The sequence below is a fragment of the Bubalus bubalis genome, chromosome 13 (assembly GCF_019923935.1).
Source record: "Bubalus bubalis isolate 160015118507 breed Murrah chromosome 13, NDDB_SH_1, whole genome shotgun sequence".
NCBI classification, from domain to species: Eukaryota; Metazoa; Chordata; class Mammalia; order Artiodactyla; family Bovidae; genus Bubalus; species Bubalus bubalis.
In genome coordinates, this window is record NC_059169.1 from 12515405 (window position 1) to 12531949 (window position 16545).

General features: G+C 42.3%; 1 protein-coding gene across 2 annotated transcripts in view; it reads right to left on the bottom strand.

Moving 5' to 3' along the window:
• RAP2A (RAP2A, member of RAS oncogene family) overlaps positions 1-13359 on the bottom strand; it is a 43202-nt gene extending 29843 nt beyond the window's left edge. Inside the window, exons 1-2 of one of the 2 annotated variants that reach the window (XM_025262650.2) lie at positions 12734-13359; positions 10449-12559 (exon numbers count right to left, since the gene is read on the bottom strand). In XM_025262650.2, the coding sequence (XP_025118435.1) occupies positions 12304-12559; positions 12734-13047 (570 nt within the window). In that variant the 5' untranslated portion in view covers positions 13048-13359 and the 3' untranslated portion in view covers positions 10449-12303. Of the gene's footprint in view, positions 1-10448; positions 12560-12733 lie in introns of those variants that run through there. The other variant, XM_006054022.4, reaches the window with a different exon arrangement.
• Between the last annotated feature and the right edge of the window lie 3186 nt (positions 13360-16545).

A 16545-nucleotide genomic window follows, 5' to 3' on the forward strand; every position in this document is an offset into this window, starting at 1 on the left:
AGCAGTTTTCAAATTGTGTGTGATGAGATCAATTTAGTGGATCAAGAGGAATACTTGTAAACAACGAAGTAAGAAAAGAATAATACAGAAACTATAATAATAGCAACACAGCAAGTGTAACTCTTGTTTCATGAAATTTTGGTTTCAGTTATACGTATTTATATCTGTATGTGCATTGTAAAATGTATTTCTGAGAGCCATGATTTAAGAAAATGTAAAAGCCCCTCACTGCTGACTGAATACAAAGAAGTAGATAGTTTCTTAAAAAATATTTTTTGACAGATAATAACAATTTTAAAAAATAAGACATTGATGAGAGAAAATGAAGGAAAATCTAAGATTGTTCTGTATTCAAGGCCTAGAAGATATTGTTAAAATGTCCATACTACCCAAAGCAGTCTACAGATTCAATTCAATCTCTATCAAAACTCCAATGGCATTTTCCACATAAATATAATAAACAATTCTAAAATTGTATAGAATTACAAAAGACCTCAAATAGCCAAAGGAATCTTGAGAAAGAAGATCTAAGCAGCGGCCATCACACTTCCTGATTCCAAACTATATTACAAAGCTACAGAAATCAAAACAGTATGGTACCAACATAAAAACAGACCTATGTTAATATATCAGTGGAACAGACTAAAGAATGCCCATCATATATGATCAACTACTTCACAACAAAGCAGCCAAGAATATACAATGGGGAACGAATAACTTCTTTAGGAACTGGTGCTGGGAAAATTGGACAGCTGCATGTAGGAGAATAGAACTGGAGTATTATCTTGCACCACAAACAAAAATCAACTCAAAATGGATTTAAAGATTTAAACACAAAACCTAAAACCATAAAACTCCTAAAAGAAAACATAGGGTGGTAAGCTGTTTGACAGTGTAAGTTTTTGGATTTGACATAAAAAGCAAAGGCAACAAAACAAATAAAAAAGGGGGGGACTACATCAAACTAAAAAGCTTCTGCACAGCAAATGAAACCATCAACCAAATGAAAAGGCAATCTATAGAATGGAAGAAAACATTTACAAATCATATACCTTATAAGGGGTTAATACCCCAAATATAAGAGGGACTCATACAACTCAATAGAAAAAAATAATCCAATTAAAAAATGGGAAGAGGATCTGAACAGACATTTTTCCGAAGGAGACATCAGATGACCAACAAGGACATGTAAAGGTGCTCAACACTGCTAATCAGGGAAGGACATATCAAAGTCACAATGAGACTATCACCTGTTAGAGTGACTACCACCCAGAACACAGAAAACAAGTGTTGCTGAGAATGTGGAGAAGACAGAACCCCTGTGCACAGTGGGCAGGGATGGGAATTGGCACGGCCACCATGGAGAACGGTATGCAAGTTCCTCAAAAAATTAAAAAACAAAAAGAACTATCCTATGATCTAGGGATGCCACATTTGGACATTTACAGCTGAAGAAAACAAAATCACTATTTCAAAGAGATACATGCACCCTCAAGTTCACTGCCACGTTATTTACAAGAGCCAAGACATGGAGACGACCTAAGCATCCACTGTTGGACAGGCTGATGGAGAAAATGTGGCATATAAGCAAAACAGAACACTACTAAACCATAAGAAAATAAAAAAAAAAAAAGGAAATCCTGCCATTTGAGACAATATGGGATAGAACTTAAGGGTATTCCGTGAAGTGAAATAAGTCAGGCAGAGAAAGACAGAGACTGTATAATTTCACTTACATAGAGAATCTTAAAAGAAACAAATAAACCACAAAACTGAACTCAAAGATACAGAGAACAGAGGGAGGGTGGTAAATGGGCGAAGGTGGTTAAAAAAAAAAAAAAGGTATACGCTACCAGTTACAAAATAACTAATAAGTAAGCCCTGGGCAGGTAAGCTACAGCATGGCAATAATGCTGTATTGGATATCTGAAAGCTGCTAAGGGAGTACACCATGAAAGTTGTCAGCACACACACACAAATTCTACCTATGTGTGGTGACAGATGTTAACTTACTGTGGTGATTGTTTTGCAGTATATATGTATATCAAATCATTATGTTTTATGAGAAATAACTTCTAAATATTTTAAGTTAAAGCTTTACAATGTTTTTGTCCTGGGTAATTTTACTGAGTGAAAAAACCCTACAACTATTACAATGTCTATATGTCAATTATCTCAATAAGAATAAACTTTAAAAACCCACAAAATCATTAATCAGCATACTTCCCCATAAAATACCAATCTGATTCGTTTTCAAAACAAAAAACAAAACAAAACCAACAATCTATCCAATGTGACCAGTGAATACATTTTAGCATTTTGATTTAAAGAATGTGTAATTTACAAGTATACTTTATTCACATGCTGCAATCTGTTTTAAATAGCTTATTCGGACAGAGTTCAGCAATGTATGATAAGTTCATTTCCAACATTAAGTAATGAAATACATCAAACTGCAAAGAATTCCAAAGCTGTTCTGTTACTAGATCTCCCAAACCATGTCTGCAATATAATATGCTGCTGACATTTGATTCAGATAACCAATAACCTTATTCTGACTCACATGCTGAAAAAAAAATCTTATTTCCTAGCGGTGACCTTTACTTTAAACTGAAATTTATTAAAAATCAGGCTAATATAGGTGTCTGTTTTTTATTAGAGTTTTCCTACAAGAATAAAAGGTGAAGTAGTTGAAATATTAGGTCAGACGTTTCCAAAGAGGTTTCAGTCTTTTAGAAGCATAATTTAAACAGTACTTAGTACTGTGTGTATGTGTGTGTGTGAGTTGCTCAATCATATCTGACTCTTTGCCACCCCATGGACTGTAGCCCACCAGGCTCCTCTATCCATGGAATTCTCTAGGCAAGAATACTGGAGTGGTTGCCATGCCCTCCTCCAGAGAATCTTCCCAACCCAGGGACTGAAGCCAGGTGTCCCACATTGCAGGCAGATTCTTTACCATCTGAACCACCAGGGAAGCCCATTCAGTAGTATACACCATGCCCAAATCTTGGAAGGTTTAATCTTTAAGGTTATCAAAATATGTGTTTTAATATATTTTGATAACATTAAATCTTATCAATATATTTTACTTATATACTTTACTGAAATGCAGATGTCTAAAATCGCAGCATTGTCATTATTGATATCATTGTACTAAAACGCTAGATCTGGTAAACCATAAAAGTGTGTTTAAGAAATTTTTCTGTCAGGCTGAGAATGATTTTTAATTTAATGAACCACAGTTGTCAAAGAGCTTCCCTGATATAGCTCAGTTGGTAAAGAATCGGCCTGCAATGCAGGAGACCCTGGTTCGATTCCTGGGTCAGGAAGATCCGCGGGAGAAGGGATAGGCTACCCACTCCAGTTTTCTTGGGCTTCCCTTGTGGTTCAGCTGGTAAAGAATCTGCCTGCAATGCAGAAGACCTGGGTTTGATCCCTGAGTTGGGAAGATCCCCTGGAGAAGGGAAAGGCTACCCACGCCAGTATTCTGGCCTGGAGAATCCCATGGACTGTATAGGCCATGGGGTTGCAAAGAGTCAGACGCAACTGGGCGAGTTTCACTTTCACAACTGTCCAAGTTACAAGTAAAAAGGCAAACATATACACGGTAGATTTCTGTCCACCATTAATAGTTCATAATATATTTCCTAGAGAAATCCACTCTCTCCATTTTTACTTCTGCAATTATTCAGTCTCCAACAGTTTTATCTTGGGTTAACGTCGACTCATATTCAAACTCAAATATTTCTCCCCGCAAATGTGGGGTACATAGAATTCCTTTTATACTATAGGCCAGAAAAACATAAGTACATGAGGAAACCATAGGTAAGAACAGATGGAGAGAAAGGGGGAAGCCCAAACAGAGCCAGAGGAAACCCTAGAATGGGAGCCACACTTCCTTCCCCAGGGGTTCAGGTTCTAAAGACGATGGCTGAGACAGAAACCATATAAAGTAAAAATTATCCTAGGAAAAAAAACCTCCTTAAGTGTGGTATACCTAGTGTTATGTAAAGATCACTGCTTAAAAATATGTATAAATATCTAATGTGCCATATATAATTTCTGAAAAGATGTCATACAATTAGACCGCTCAAGTGTAGTGTTACTGGAAAACTTAAAAAGATTCCAAGTGTGTTGGCTTTTCCTGTTGGTTTCGTCATCCAGACATATTTTAATAGTTCCTACTCCTTAACGTTTATCAATTATTGACTTTTTCCTAAAGGAGAGTTAGAATACTTCTCATTTCAGTGGCCAGTCAAAGTGCCTTTCAAATCATCCATTTGTTCCATTTGCCAGAGGATTTATCCATTTGGGGAGGGCTTATATCGTTTGTCTGTGTGCAGTGGCATGGCTGGCTGGCTAAATTCTTTTTGCCCTCTCTACCTTTAAAAAAAAACTGTAATGATTCCCCTGATTAGAGATTTTATTGACACAATGATTACAAAACCTTAACTAGATTAAGATTTGCAAGTCACACGCTGCTGATTCTTTAAGATTCATAGCAAACTACTTTTTCCCTTATCATGCTAACTAGACAGAGGTATTCCCAGAAAGCTGAGCTGGAGGGACATCATCTACAAAGTGAACTCAAAAAATTCTAATCCTGGGATGGTAAAAAGAACCTGACTCTACTGTAATTTACTCTAATATTACATTGCAGTGAAACCAAGTTCCCCTTTCAGGGAAAAAAAAAAACTCTGAGCTGTAAAAAGATGACTCATAGTTATTAGGCTCTGTACCTTGGAGGAGCTCTCAATTACAATTTTGGTTTTCGAAGGGATCAAACTGGGCAAGGTAATGTTTGGGGAAGAAGGAGTTGGTGGCAGACTCCAGAAATCATTTATTGGGACAAACAGCACGGGATGTATTTCCTGGTTTTAGCTCTATGCGCCAAATTACTGCGGGTCAAGATCTATGCTTTAGCAATTGGCAATCCATCTCTACCTCAGAGCAGGCTTTTTGGCAACTTGCGGTGAAAAGAAAAAGGGCAAACAACCAGCTGGTCACTTAAAAGTGATCACTCAAATGATAGAGAAATATAAATAAGAATAGTAAAAAAAAAAAAAAAAAAAAAAAAAAAAGTCACTCACTCACTTGGGTAGTACTAAATTAACCACTCCTTTCCCCAGTCTTGAAACATGTCATTTCTTCTAACGTAATGAAGTCTCCTCTAGGTAACTTGCAATTCTCAAGTTCTATCCTTGGCCATGTGCATTTTATTTTCCATTACTGGCCACCCACTTCTGTCTCTCTATACTCTATCCAGAAGGTTTTGTCTACTCTCCAAATCTGAATTATGAAGATGATCTCAAGTCTCTGTATTTATTCATACATAAACTGATCTTTCAGGCTTTATTCCAATATCCTAATTGCTTATTAGGTGCATCTATCTGGATGATCACCAGCTCCAAAGGTGAAAACATCTCCCGCAGCTATTCCTCCCTAATCCTAATTCTATTCGCTCATGTTCAGAAAGTCAAGGTTACTTTTGACCTTTCCCTCATTTCTCCCACTAAGTTTGATTAATTCACATTGTTTGCATCCATTCTTTCCTTTCTGTTCCGAAAGACACTGTGCTAACTCAGAATCTGTATGAGATTCTGACAGTATCTTACAACTCTTCCTTCTGACTCTATTATCACTAAGCCATCTATCACATCATCACCATATTACCATTTCAGCAAGAATTTTGATCATGCTCCTTGACTACAAGATCAAGTCCGAAAGTCTTTAACCTTCTGTAATTCAGCCTTGCATATTAATATTTAGCCTTACCTCCTCTCACACTTTATATAAATTCCTGGTTTAGCTAATCTGGTCTATTTAACAGTCAACAAAGAGGAACTAAAAAGCCTCTTGATGAAGTTGAAAGAGGAGAGGGAAAAGATGTCTTAAAACCCAACATTCAAAAAACTAAGATCATGGCATCCGGTCCCATCACTTGATGGCAAATATATGGGGAAAAATGGAAACAGAGACAGACTTTATTTTCTTGGGCTCCAAAATCACTGTGGACTGTGACTACAGCCATGAAATCAAAACATGCTTGTTCATTGGAAGGAAAGCTATGACAAACCTAGACGGCATTTATTAAAAACCAGAGATATTACTTTATCAACAAAGGTCCATCTAGTCAAAGCTATGGTTTTTCCAGTAGACATGTATGGATGTGAGAGCTGGACTATAAAGAAGGCTGAGCGCCTAAAAATTGATGCTTTTGAACTGTGGTGCTGGAGAAGACTCTTGAGAGTCCCTTGGACAGCAAGGATATCAAACCAGCCAATCCTAAAGGAGATCAGTCCTGAATATTCACTGGAAGGACTGATGCTGAAGCTGAAGCTCCAATAATTTGGCCACCTGAGGCGAAGAGCTGACTCATTGGAAAAGACCCTGATGCTGGGAAAGACTGAAGGCAGGAGAAGGGGATGACAGAAGTTGGGATGGTTGGATGGCATTGCCGAATTCAACGGACATGAGTTTGAGCAAACTGCGGGAGATGGTGAAAGACAGAGAAGCCTGGCCTGCTGCAGTCCATGGGGTCGCAAAGAGTCGGACACGACTGAGTACCTGAACAAAACCCCCTATGCATTTCCCATGCTGTGTTCTCCATCTGGACAACGTCACGTTTCTAATTCGTTAAGGTTCTTATTAAACTATCTCTTTTCCAGTTGCCCTAAGCAGACACAAGTATTCTCCTAGAATGTTAAGAGTTGAAGGGAGACTGTCTACTCCAGCTACAAAATGGGCTTTAAAGAATCATCTCCTCTATCTGTAAAATTCAAATGCTTTGGGAAACTGAGGCCACTTAAGTAATTCTTTCTTTGAACACTGAATTTTTTCAACATATTTTTCTTGATTGTTTCCTAAGTGTCAGGAGCTGTGCTAGCCACATGGGATTAGAGTTTAATAAGAAAGACTGATTGTACTTAAATATCACCCAAATATTTAAATTTTGATGAGCACTACCAGCAGAGGGGAAGCACAGGCTGCCAATGATGTCTGAAATATGTGTGGTTGAGGGAAGGGGCGAGGCATGAAGTCAGTATAGTGTGGGAAGACGGGAAGGAGGAAATTCAATTTGGGAAGATGAGGAAGGCTTCCCTGAGGAGGAAATCTTTTAATTGAGTGTTAGTCACTCAATCATATCTGACTCTTTGCTACCCCACGGACTGTAGTCATAGGTTCCAGGTTCTTTGAAATTCTCCAGGCAAGAATATTGGAGTGGGTAGCCATTTCCTCCTCCAGGGGATCTTCCTAACCCAGGGATGGAACCCCGGTCTCCTGCACTGCAGGCAGATTCTTTACTGTCTGAGCCACCAGGAGATGCCGATTCGATCTGTGGGTTGGGAAGATCTCATGGAGAATGAAATGGCAAACCACTCCAGTATTTTTGCCTGGGAAATCCCACGGACAGCGGGGCCTGGTAGGCTACAGTCCATAGGGTTGCAAAGAGTTGGATATGACTCCGCGACTAAAAAACTACAACCACCAAGAGGAGGATTTAACTCTGCAAAAGGCAGGTGATTTCTACATGTAGAAGGAATGCCCAGAAGATAGGCAATTTTGCAGAACTAAAAGGTCTGGGTGCTCAAATGCAAGGGGCGAGGAAGGTTGCCAGAGGTGAAGCCGGAAAGGCCAGGAGGGATAAGAGCATGCTGAGCCTGGTCATGGTGAGGATTTCTGGGCTTTATCCTAAGACAGGCCTTGGACAGCATGTTCCAAGATACTTCAAGTCAGGACCACAGCTTACCCTGGGAGGAATGGGACAACCACCCATGACATTAGAAAGAATTCGAGTTTTATTTCAACTGAAATATATTCTGTATCCCTGCCACTCTTCCCTATGTGTTTGATCTTATCCAAAGTCAATTTCAAAAAAAGCATGGGAATTTATAAAAACCACCACTTAGTCGGCCCACTAGGCTTGGATAGGAACTTGCGTATGTACTTTCCAAATGTCCTGTGCTTTTCCAAAGTTGCTTTATGCCATTTCACGTTTACAAAAGACCTCTGTCAGTACCCATTTTTGATAACCAAAACATATCAGGTGATATTGCTTTTAAAAGTGAAAAATGAAAATGGCATTCAGCATTTGGTTTGATGTGAGCAGCTGAGAAGTAGCATTACCCTATCAAGGAGAGAGGCACCCCAGGCTCCATCCCCAGGAACCACGCTCAGCATCTCTGCCCCCCAAGCTCCCTCCCCAGGAACCACGCTCAGCATCTCAGCATCAAGCTGCCACAGCTTTGAACTGTGTCTGTGCACATCTGAGCTTCACCTAGATATTTTTGTGTGTATCTGTAAGCACAATGGGTCCTAAGGTAACCACTTCTTCGCTTTATGCCACTGTGGCTTAGGAAAGGTTTCACAGAATGCTCTCCTTTCAGATGGGGCATGGGAAATCTGTGTATGAATATCCATGAACCTAGGAACCTATGACTACTTTTTTTCCAGTAGTCATATATGGATGTGAGAGTTGGACTATAAAGAAAGCTGAGCACTGAAGACTTGATGCTTTTGCACTGTGGTATTAGAGAAGACTCTTGAGAGTCCCTTGGACTGCAAGGAGATCCAACCAGTCCATCCTAAAGGAAATCAGTACTGAATATTCATTGGAAGGGCTGATGCTGAAGCTGAAACTCCAATACTTTGGCCACCTGATGCAAAGAACTGACTCACTGGAAAAGACCCTGATGCAGGGAAAGATTGAACGCAAGAGAAGGGGACAACAGAGGATGAGATGGTTGGATGGCATCACTGACACAATGGATATGAGTTTGAGTAGCCTCCAGGAGTTGGTGATGGACAGGGAAGCCTGGTGTGCTGCAGTCCATGGGGTCTCAAAGAGTCAGACACAACTTAGCGACTATACTGAACTGATAGACACTTAAGGGAGCGGGGGCCTCTTTTATATTTTCTAGAAGCAACACTCCATACAAGAACAATCCAGCGATACGCTCCATTTCACTGTTGCCCACGCATAGATGCTACAGTAAAAGTTACATGTTCATTCTGTGGCCTTTTCCTGCAAGATCCTTAATAAGAGAAAATATTTTAAAAGAATACCAACAAAATTTTTCCAAGGATTGTTTTCATCATGATTGCTTTTTTAGTATCACCTTGGGCTTCCCTGGTGGCTCAGATGGTAAAGAATCTATCTGCAATGGCAGGAGACCCGGGTTCAATCCCTGGGCCAGGTTGATTCCTCTCTAGAAGGGCATGGCTCCCTACTCCAGTATTCTTGTCTGGGAGATCCCATGGACAGAGGAGCCTGGGGGGTACAATCTATGGGGACGCAGAGTCAGACATGACTGAGTGACTAACACTTTACTAGTCTACACTAGGTAATGAATTTCAAAATGCAGCCACAAATTTATTTCCTCTAAAATAACATTTAAGCAGACAAGGAGACAAAGTTAAATAACAGCTGGTATTTGTATGTTCAAGGTATTGCGCTGGACACCTTAAAATGCATTACCTCATTTAATACTAACAAAGCCTCTGAGAGGTGCATGTGTGTGTGTGTGTTAGTCGCTCAGTCGTGTCCAACTCTTTGCGACCCCATGGGCTGTAGCCTACCAGGCTCCTCTGTCCATGGGATTCTCCAGGCAGAAATACTCGAGTGGGTTGCCATTTCCTTCTCCAGGGGATCTTCCTGACCCAGGGATTGAACCTGGGTCTCCAGCACTGCAGGTAGATTCTTTGAGAGGTGCGTGCCATACTCTTAATTCACAACAGGGAGGCTGGAGCTTAGAGAAGCAAGTGTTTCCCCAAAATATTTACACCTTAGACCTGTACTGTCCCATATGTTAGCCTTGGAGCCACGTGTGGCTGCTGAACAACTGAAATACAGCAATAATACTGTATAAATATTGAGATGTGCAGCAAGTATACACGGCACCTCAAGTTTTGAAAATTTAGTATGCAAAAGAAAATGATGAAAATACCTCAATTTTTGAATACTGATTAGATGTTGAAATGACAGTATTTTAGGGTGGATTAAATAAAATTTATTATTAAAATTAATTTTACCTACTTCACATTAAAAAAAAAAAATTCAGCTACTAGACATTTCAAAACTACACATGTGCCCCACAATTATATTTGAATTGAATAGTACTGCCGTAGACGAAAGGCTGCATAATTGAATTTGTCAGAAAATGCCAAGTTCAAAGGCAGCCTGGTGTAGAGGAAGAGAAGAGTACATGGATTTGTGCAGATTTGGTTTAAATATCCTCTCCACCAGTGACTAGCTTTTGGCAAAAAAAATCAACCCTCTCTACATTTCACTTATGTCATCAGCATTATGGTGATATTAAACATCCTCAAACGACTGCTGTATGTAATATGTAAAGCAGCTAACTGGCAGAGGGGAAAGAACAACTACAAATACCTCCTACAGCAACTGCTTAAAAATTGATCCTCAAAAAGAACAGAAAATGGACTTATTTGAAAATCACATTTTATTCTTTAGGTGGGAAAAGTTAAAGAATCAATACACTGAATGCCTGCTCTAGCATAATATATGCATAATATATACTGTATCATAATATACATAAAATACACAGATCCTTTCTTTCAATATTGTTTAAAATATGCTATAGGCTGGGAGGCCAGATAATGAGGTTAGGGTGAGGTAAAAAAAAAATATCAGGACACAGATCGGCCCAAGTGGTTCTTACGGACAATTATCTTGAGCCTATGAACTCCACGTCAGCTGATTTTTTTCAACCTTTTACATCAGGAACTGAGACGAGTGAGTAAAATGACATCAGGGCAAGTAGAGTTTTACTTTTTTCCTTCCTGGGTCATACTGCAAACAAATAAATTGGTCCAGTACACTAAGTTCAGACTAACTCATTATTGGTGATCTCAAATATACCAAAAGAAACTACAAAATCATGTGAATATACTATCCAATGACATTTTGCCCTATTCTGTCCCCTAGGCTCCTGTCAAGAAGTTTGCACTAGGCATGTGACTTTATCAATGTATGTATTATCTGTATATGTGTAAATACAAAGAGTGGAGCAGTTGGGGCATTTACTTTAATGTGATATATGTATACAGCCTAAGACTGACATGTGACAATGTGTTTCATTGCCCTGTTCTATACTGATTTTTTTTGTTGTTGTTATTGTTAATAGTCCCTGGGAAGTGTTAAAGATTTCAGTCACTTGAATGTAGTCTCTTAATATCATATACTTTAACACCAAAAGTATTCCTATGTTAACTATAGCAATTAACTTTAAGAAAATGATACTGAAAAAAAAAGCGCTATTAAATTCACAGATCATAGAACATCATCAGAGACCATAAAAATATTCACTTTATTCTAGTTTGAAATTTAATGGAAGAAGTAATATACAAAATTTTAATTTACCTATTAAAGTGCATATTCAATGAGTTAAAAGTGGGGAGGGGTGCTTCAGGAGAGGGCTTCCCCTTTGATCTCATATATGGCATCAAAAATCTGCTTCTTGTAATGAATTTTTGAACAACTCCTGAGGGCACATGACTTGGTATTTGCTCTTTCAAAATGAGTTGATTCAACTTGGCTAAAAATGAGATTACGTCTACAGTACACTTACAACTAGCTTTCAGCCAATGTCTATTAATTTAGGGTTATAGGTAGAATTGGGTAAGAAAAACAAAATTACACTACATCAAAATTATTAGCAATTATTAATAATAAGAATCAGACAAAACAGTAACGTGCACTTAACCAGTAATTAGAAAAATTTGCTAAAACTCGGAACTGAGACATTGCATTTCTGATTCTTGAAATTATAGGAAAAAATACAATCAATTTAAGAGAATACAAATATCATAAGCCATTTAAGCTACCAGCCATATTTTCAAAATGCACACTTAAGAGTAAAAGAGTTCCTATCAGGAAAGTGCTTATTTGCATTAACTTTACATTAGCTAATATTTGAGTCACACCTTTGAAGATACTTGCTTTATTTCCAGGAATGTCTCCCCCTCCCCCCTTTTCTTTCTTTCTTTATTGTTTTTGAGAGGAATAAGGCAGCTCGACTAAAGAAAGAAAAAAAAAGTTGTCATATTCTTTAATGTGAGTGGTATATTTGTGCTTCTATATACTAGAATATACTCTTATCGATTCCACTGAGCCAAGTCTTCAAATAATATGATAATCTGTCTTTCAAGTTCCATCTTAATTGCAGAGTTCATTTTTGTTAAAATGCCCTGGCACCATTCAGTCTTCTATGAAATGAGAAAGGTCTTTTTCCTTCGGACTTGACATGTTTACCACGTATGTGTGAGCAATTTTTGCTGTCAACTAACTGCAAAGGTCTTTTTGTTGTTGTTGAATCTGAAAATGTCTCCACTATACTTGCACAGCTGCCCTCTTCCCAGCAGAAACCAACCCGCCCCTCTCCCCTCTGCGAGTTTTAAACTTTCTTTGCTTTGGGGGTTCTGCACAAGCGCTAGTAGTAACATCCAAGAGACAAAGAGCTGTGCTTGTGGGATGCCAAATTTGAGTTGTGAAACAAAGCACTCAAATTTGAGATTCAAGAGGATGAGGATGATGCTGATAAAAAAAAAAATTATGATAAAACGTTATGATCCTACAGCCGTCTCCCTAGACAGCTCCTCCAGCCCACGGCCACCCCAGAGCACGCGGGAGAGAGTTCTGATCCCCGAAGAGGAGGGCTGCGGGGCCCCCACCGGCGAAGCCCCCTGCCCGCGCCCCCGGCCCTCTCACCGCTTTACTCGGATGATCTGGTCCCGCATGGGCTTGATGTCCTGGAAGCTCTGCTGGTTGACGAGGCTGTAGACGAGGATGAAGCCCTGGCCGTTCTTGATGTACAGGTCCCGCATGGACGCGAACTGCTCGGTGCCCGCCGTGTCCAGGATCTCCAGCACCGACGGCGACGAGTCCACCTCGATCTCCTTGCGGTAGAAGTCCTCGATGGTGGGGTCGTATTTCTCGATGAAGGTGCCGGTCACGAACTGCACGGTCAGGGCGGATTTGCCGACCCCGCCCGAGCCCAGCACCACCACTTTGTACTCGCGCATCGTCCCTCCGCGGCCGCCGCCGCCGCCGCCGCCCGCGACATAGACCTACGCCCGCCTCGCTGCACGCCCGGACCCTGCGCCGGCGGCCGGCCCCGCCGCCTCCCGCGGCCGCCCCCACCTCACGGCCGCCGCGGCCCCCCGGGCGCCGGCGGAGGCAAGCGCAGCCCTGGGCATAGGGGCCGAGCCAGGTGGCAAGGCGGCCCCGCGGGCACCGGCAGGCACTGAAGGCGAGCGCGGAGCGGGAGCGAAGGAGCCGCCCGAGCCGCCCGAACCGCGGGCCCGCAGTGCCGCCCGCCCGGCCGCCCCGCCCCTCGCGCCTCCACGCCCAGCTCCCCGCCCGCCGCCGCCGCTGCCGCTGCTCTTCCCGGCGGCTGAGCGCGCGCCCGAGCCCGAGCCGCAGCGCTACCGGGGGGCGGGGCCCGGCGGCCCAGGGGGCGGGGCCCGGCGGCGCAGCCCCGCCCCTGCGCCCCTGTCGCCTAGGTGACCGGCCGCGCGCGCGCTCCCGGGAGGCTCTGCGCGGCGCGGATGCCTCGGCTGGCGGCTTAGATAAACAACCACCTGGGCCACCCGACAACACCCCACCCGGTCGAACCCAGCGGGTAGGGGGCATATTGAGCATGCGCAGTTCTCCACCCGGAGACGGGAGCTGTTTCTACCTGAACACGCCACGTTCAAGACTTTGGTGGAGACAGGATGTTGGAGGGGCCAGAGCAGTCTCCGAGATTTAACCTGAGGAGGGGATTGAGAAGAGAGACACCGGCAGGGCCCAAACGGCGACCCTAGCACGAGGGCCTGGCTGGACACCACCCGGTCCGTCAGCATTCCTGAGGGATTTGTTTTTATAAAGATAACGAGAAGGCTCTTTGTTTTAGGGAGGAGCGGGCACACCACGAAAGGAAGCTTTTATTTTACGCCTTAGGACAACTCAGGGAGACGCGAGAGGCCGCAAGGGGCTTACTGCCCAAGGCACTGAAGCCGAGGTAGCCGGGGCCTACGCCCGGTGACGTCGCCGGGGGTCCCGCCCACCTTCCCCAGCCCCGCCCTTTTCTTGGCCTGAGAGAAAGTCGAGCTCTTCCCACGCCCTGTCACCACGGGCGCTTGGAAAACCGGGAGAGCGGAGCCCTCAGCCACAGCCGCAAAGCCCGGGGACACCTCATAGCAACAGCCAGCTGGGACAACCTAGTAGGAAGCTAGGGGTCCATCTCAGCCAACCAGCCCACCTCTGTGGACCCCGTGCTGCCACTCTCGGCCAATGGAGAGCCGCCTTATACCACGTGATACCATCCATCAGCCAATGGAGGGGGGAGTCCAGTTGCAGGCTCCGCCCTCCCATCGCCAACTGCTTGGCTAGGATGGGCCTTTGCGCCTGAGCGTGCTCTGCCAGCCAATGGTAGGTGAGCTCACGCATGACGGAGACTTGCTCTGAGCCAATCAGAAATCGCGATTCTCTTGCCAACCCAGGCTGGTAGTATGGAGACAGGGGCGAGCTGGTGGGGTTTGGGCGGGGTCATTGATTGAGGTGGCGGTCGCAGCACCCTACTCTGGCGAAGGAACGAGTTGAATTGCAAGCGAGAGTGATGAATTTCGCTTTAATGTCGTCTCCGTGGCATTCTGCCTAAATGATGCACACAGAAATAGTGCTGAGGGATGCGGGCTAAATCGTGGGATGAATCTAGAGAACAGTATCTTGTATTTAGGGTGAGAAAATTTCTAGTCGTTAGGGAGACATACTGCAGCAGTTGCATGGGTTATCCAGGCATGCCTCCTAAAATGTTTTTAGTAACTCACTTTTGCCACTTACTGTTCTCTTAATTGCACATTCTCTCCCATCCATAAAGTCAAATTTAGGAGAACTTATGTCCCTAAATATTCCTGGCTTGTATTTTGCAATAACTGGTTATTGGGTTTACCGCTCTTAAACTATGTCCTTCTCTAACCAGTCTACACCCATTCATTACTAGTACACGTTTCTTGGGAATTACAAATTTCTATACTTCTAGGATTTGATCTGGGGCTTCCAGTGGTAAAGAATCCCCTAGCAATACGGGCGACACGACTCGCACAGGAAACTGAATTCAATCCCTGGGTCGGTAAGATCCCCTACAGAAGGAAATGGCAACCCACTCCAGTATTCTTGCTTGAAAAATCCTATGGACAAAGGAGCCTGGTGAGCTATAGTCCGTGGGATTGCAAAAAGAATCAGACACAACTTAGCGACTAAACAACAACCACAGCAAGGTTTGATCATGGCATGCCTCTTCACCCTTTTTGGTCCCCACAATGTCATCTTGTAGAGAGGGTTTTGGTCTGTGTTAATCAATAAAACAGATGTTCTTTTATCATCTTTTTTTTTTTTCCGTCAATTATCGAACTGCTATAAAGATGTACTCAAATTTAGCAGTGTCCTAACAGCTGTATCGCTGTTACCTTAAAATGGATAGCTTACCTTTGCATTACCTTGGTATAGTATAACACCTCAAGTTTGTGCTTAAAATAATTGCAGGAAAGTGTCTTGTCAAAATATGTAGTAATATATAAATGAGTCATTATTTCTTGATTACATATCAAAATATGAGAGTTATATTTGAGCCACCAGAATCAACAGCGAAGGCAGATTGCAAAAGAACTAAGAATCAAGAGGAAAGTTTCAAGAGAATTGAAACCTAAGAGGGTGTGTTATCCCATCTTAAACTAGTAATGTGACTAGATGAATTAAAAATAAGAGCTCATATGGGTTTGAGATAAAGCTTCACATCTAAGCTTTTTTGGCAGGCATGTTTCAAGATGATTTTGTAGGTGCATACAATGTTCAACTAGCTTTTTAGACTTTTCATATATTGCGTGAAACTTACATGCTTTTTGTGGTTTCTTTGTAAGAGCTATGCTTCTTTCACAGAAAAGACATACTGTCTCTTATAATATCCAACTTGAGTATTGTGTTAATAAGTTCCTAGACATGTTGGGGTTTAAATAGGCCAAGAAACATCAAACTTTCTCTCTTTGTATAGTTCTTTACTTCCTGTGTAGTACCTTCTATTACAATGGAACTGGAAAACCATTCACTTTGCAAGGAATAAAAGTCCAGCAACTTTTTCTTTTTTTTTTTTGAGAAATTTGCATTGAGGGACTTGTTTGGTGGTCCTGTGGCTAAAACTCTGCACTCACAATGCAAGGGGCCTGGCTTTAATCCCTGGTGGTGTGTGCTTCAGTCATGTCCGACTCTCTGTGACCCCATGGACAGCGGCCTGCCAGGCTCCTCTGGGCATGGAATGCTCCAGGCAAGAACACAGGAGTAAGTTGCCATTTCCTTCTCCATTAATCCCTGGTCAGGGAACTAGGTTTCCCATACTGCCACTAAGAGTTCACATACCTCAGCTAAGAGTTCACATGCCACCGCTTACAAATCCTGCATGTCGAAATAAAGATCCTTCCTGCTGCGACTAGGACCTGGTGCAGTGAAAATAAATGAATAAATAAGCACATAAATAAGTTTGCATT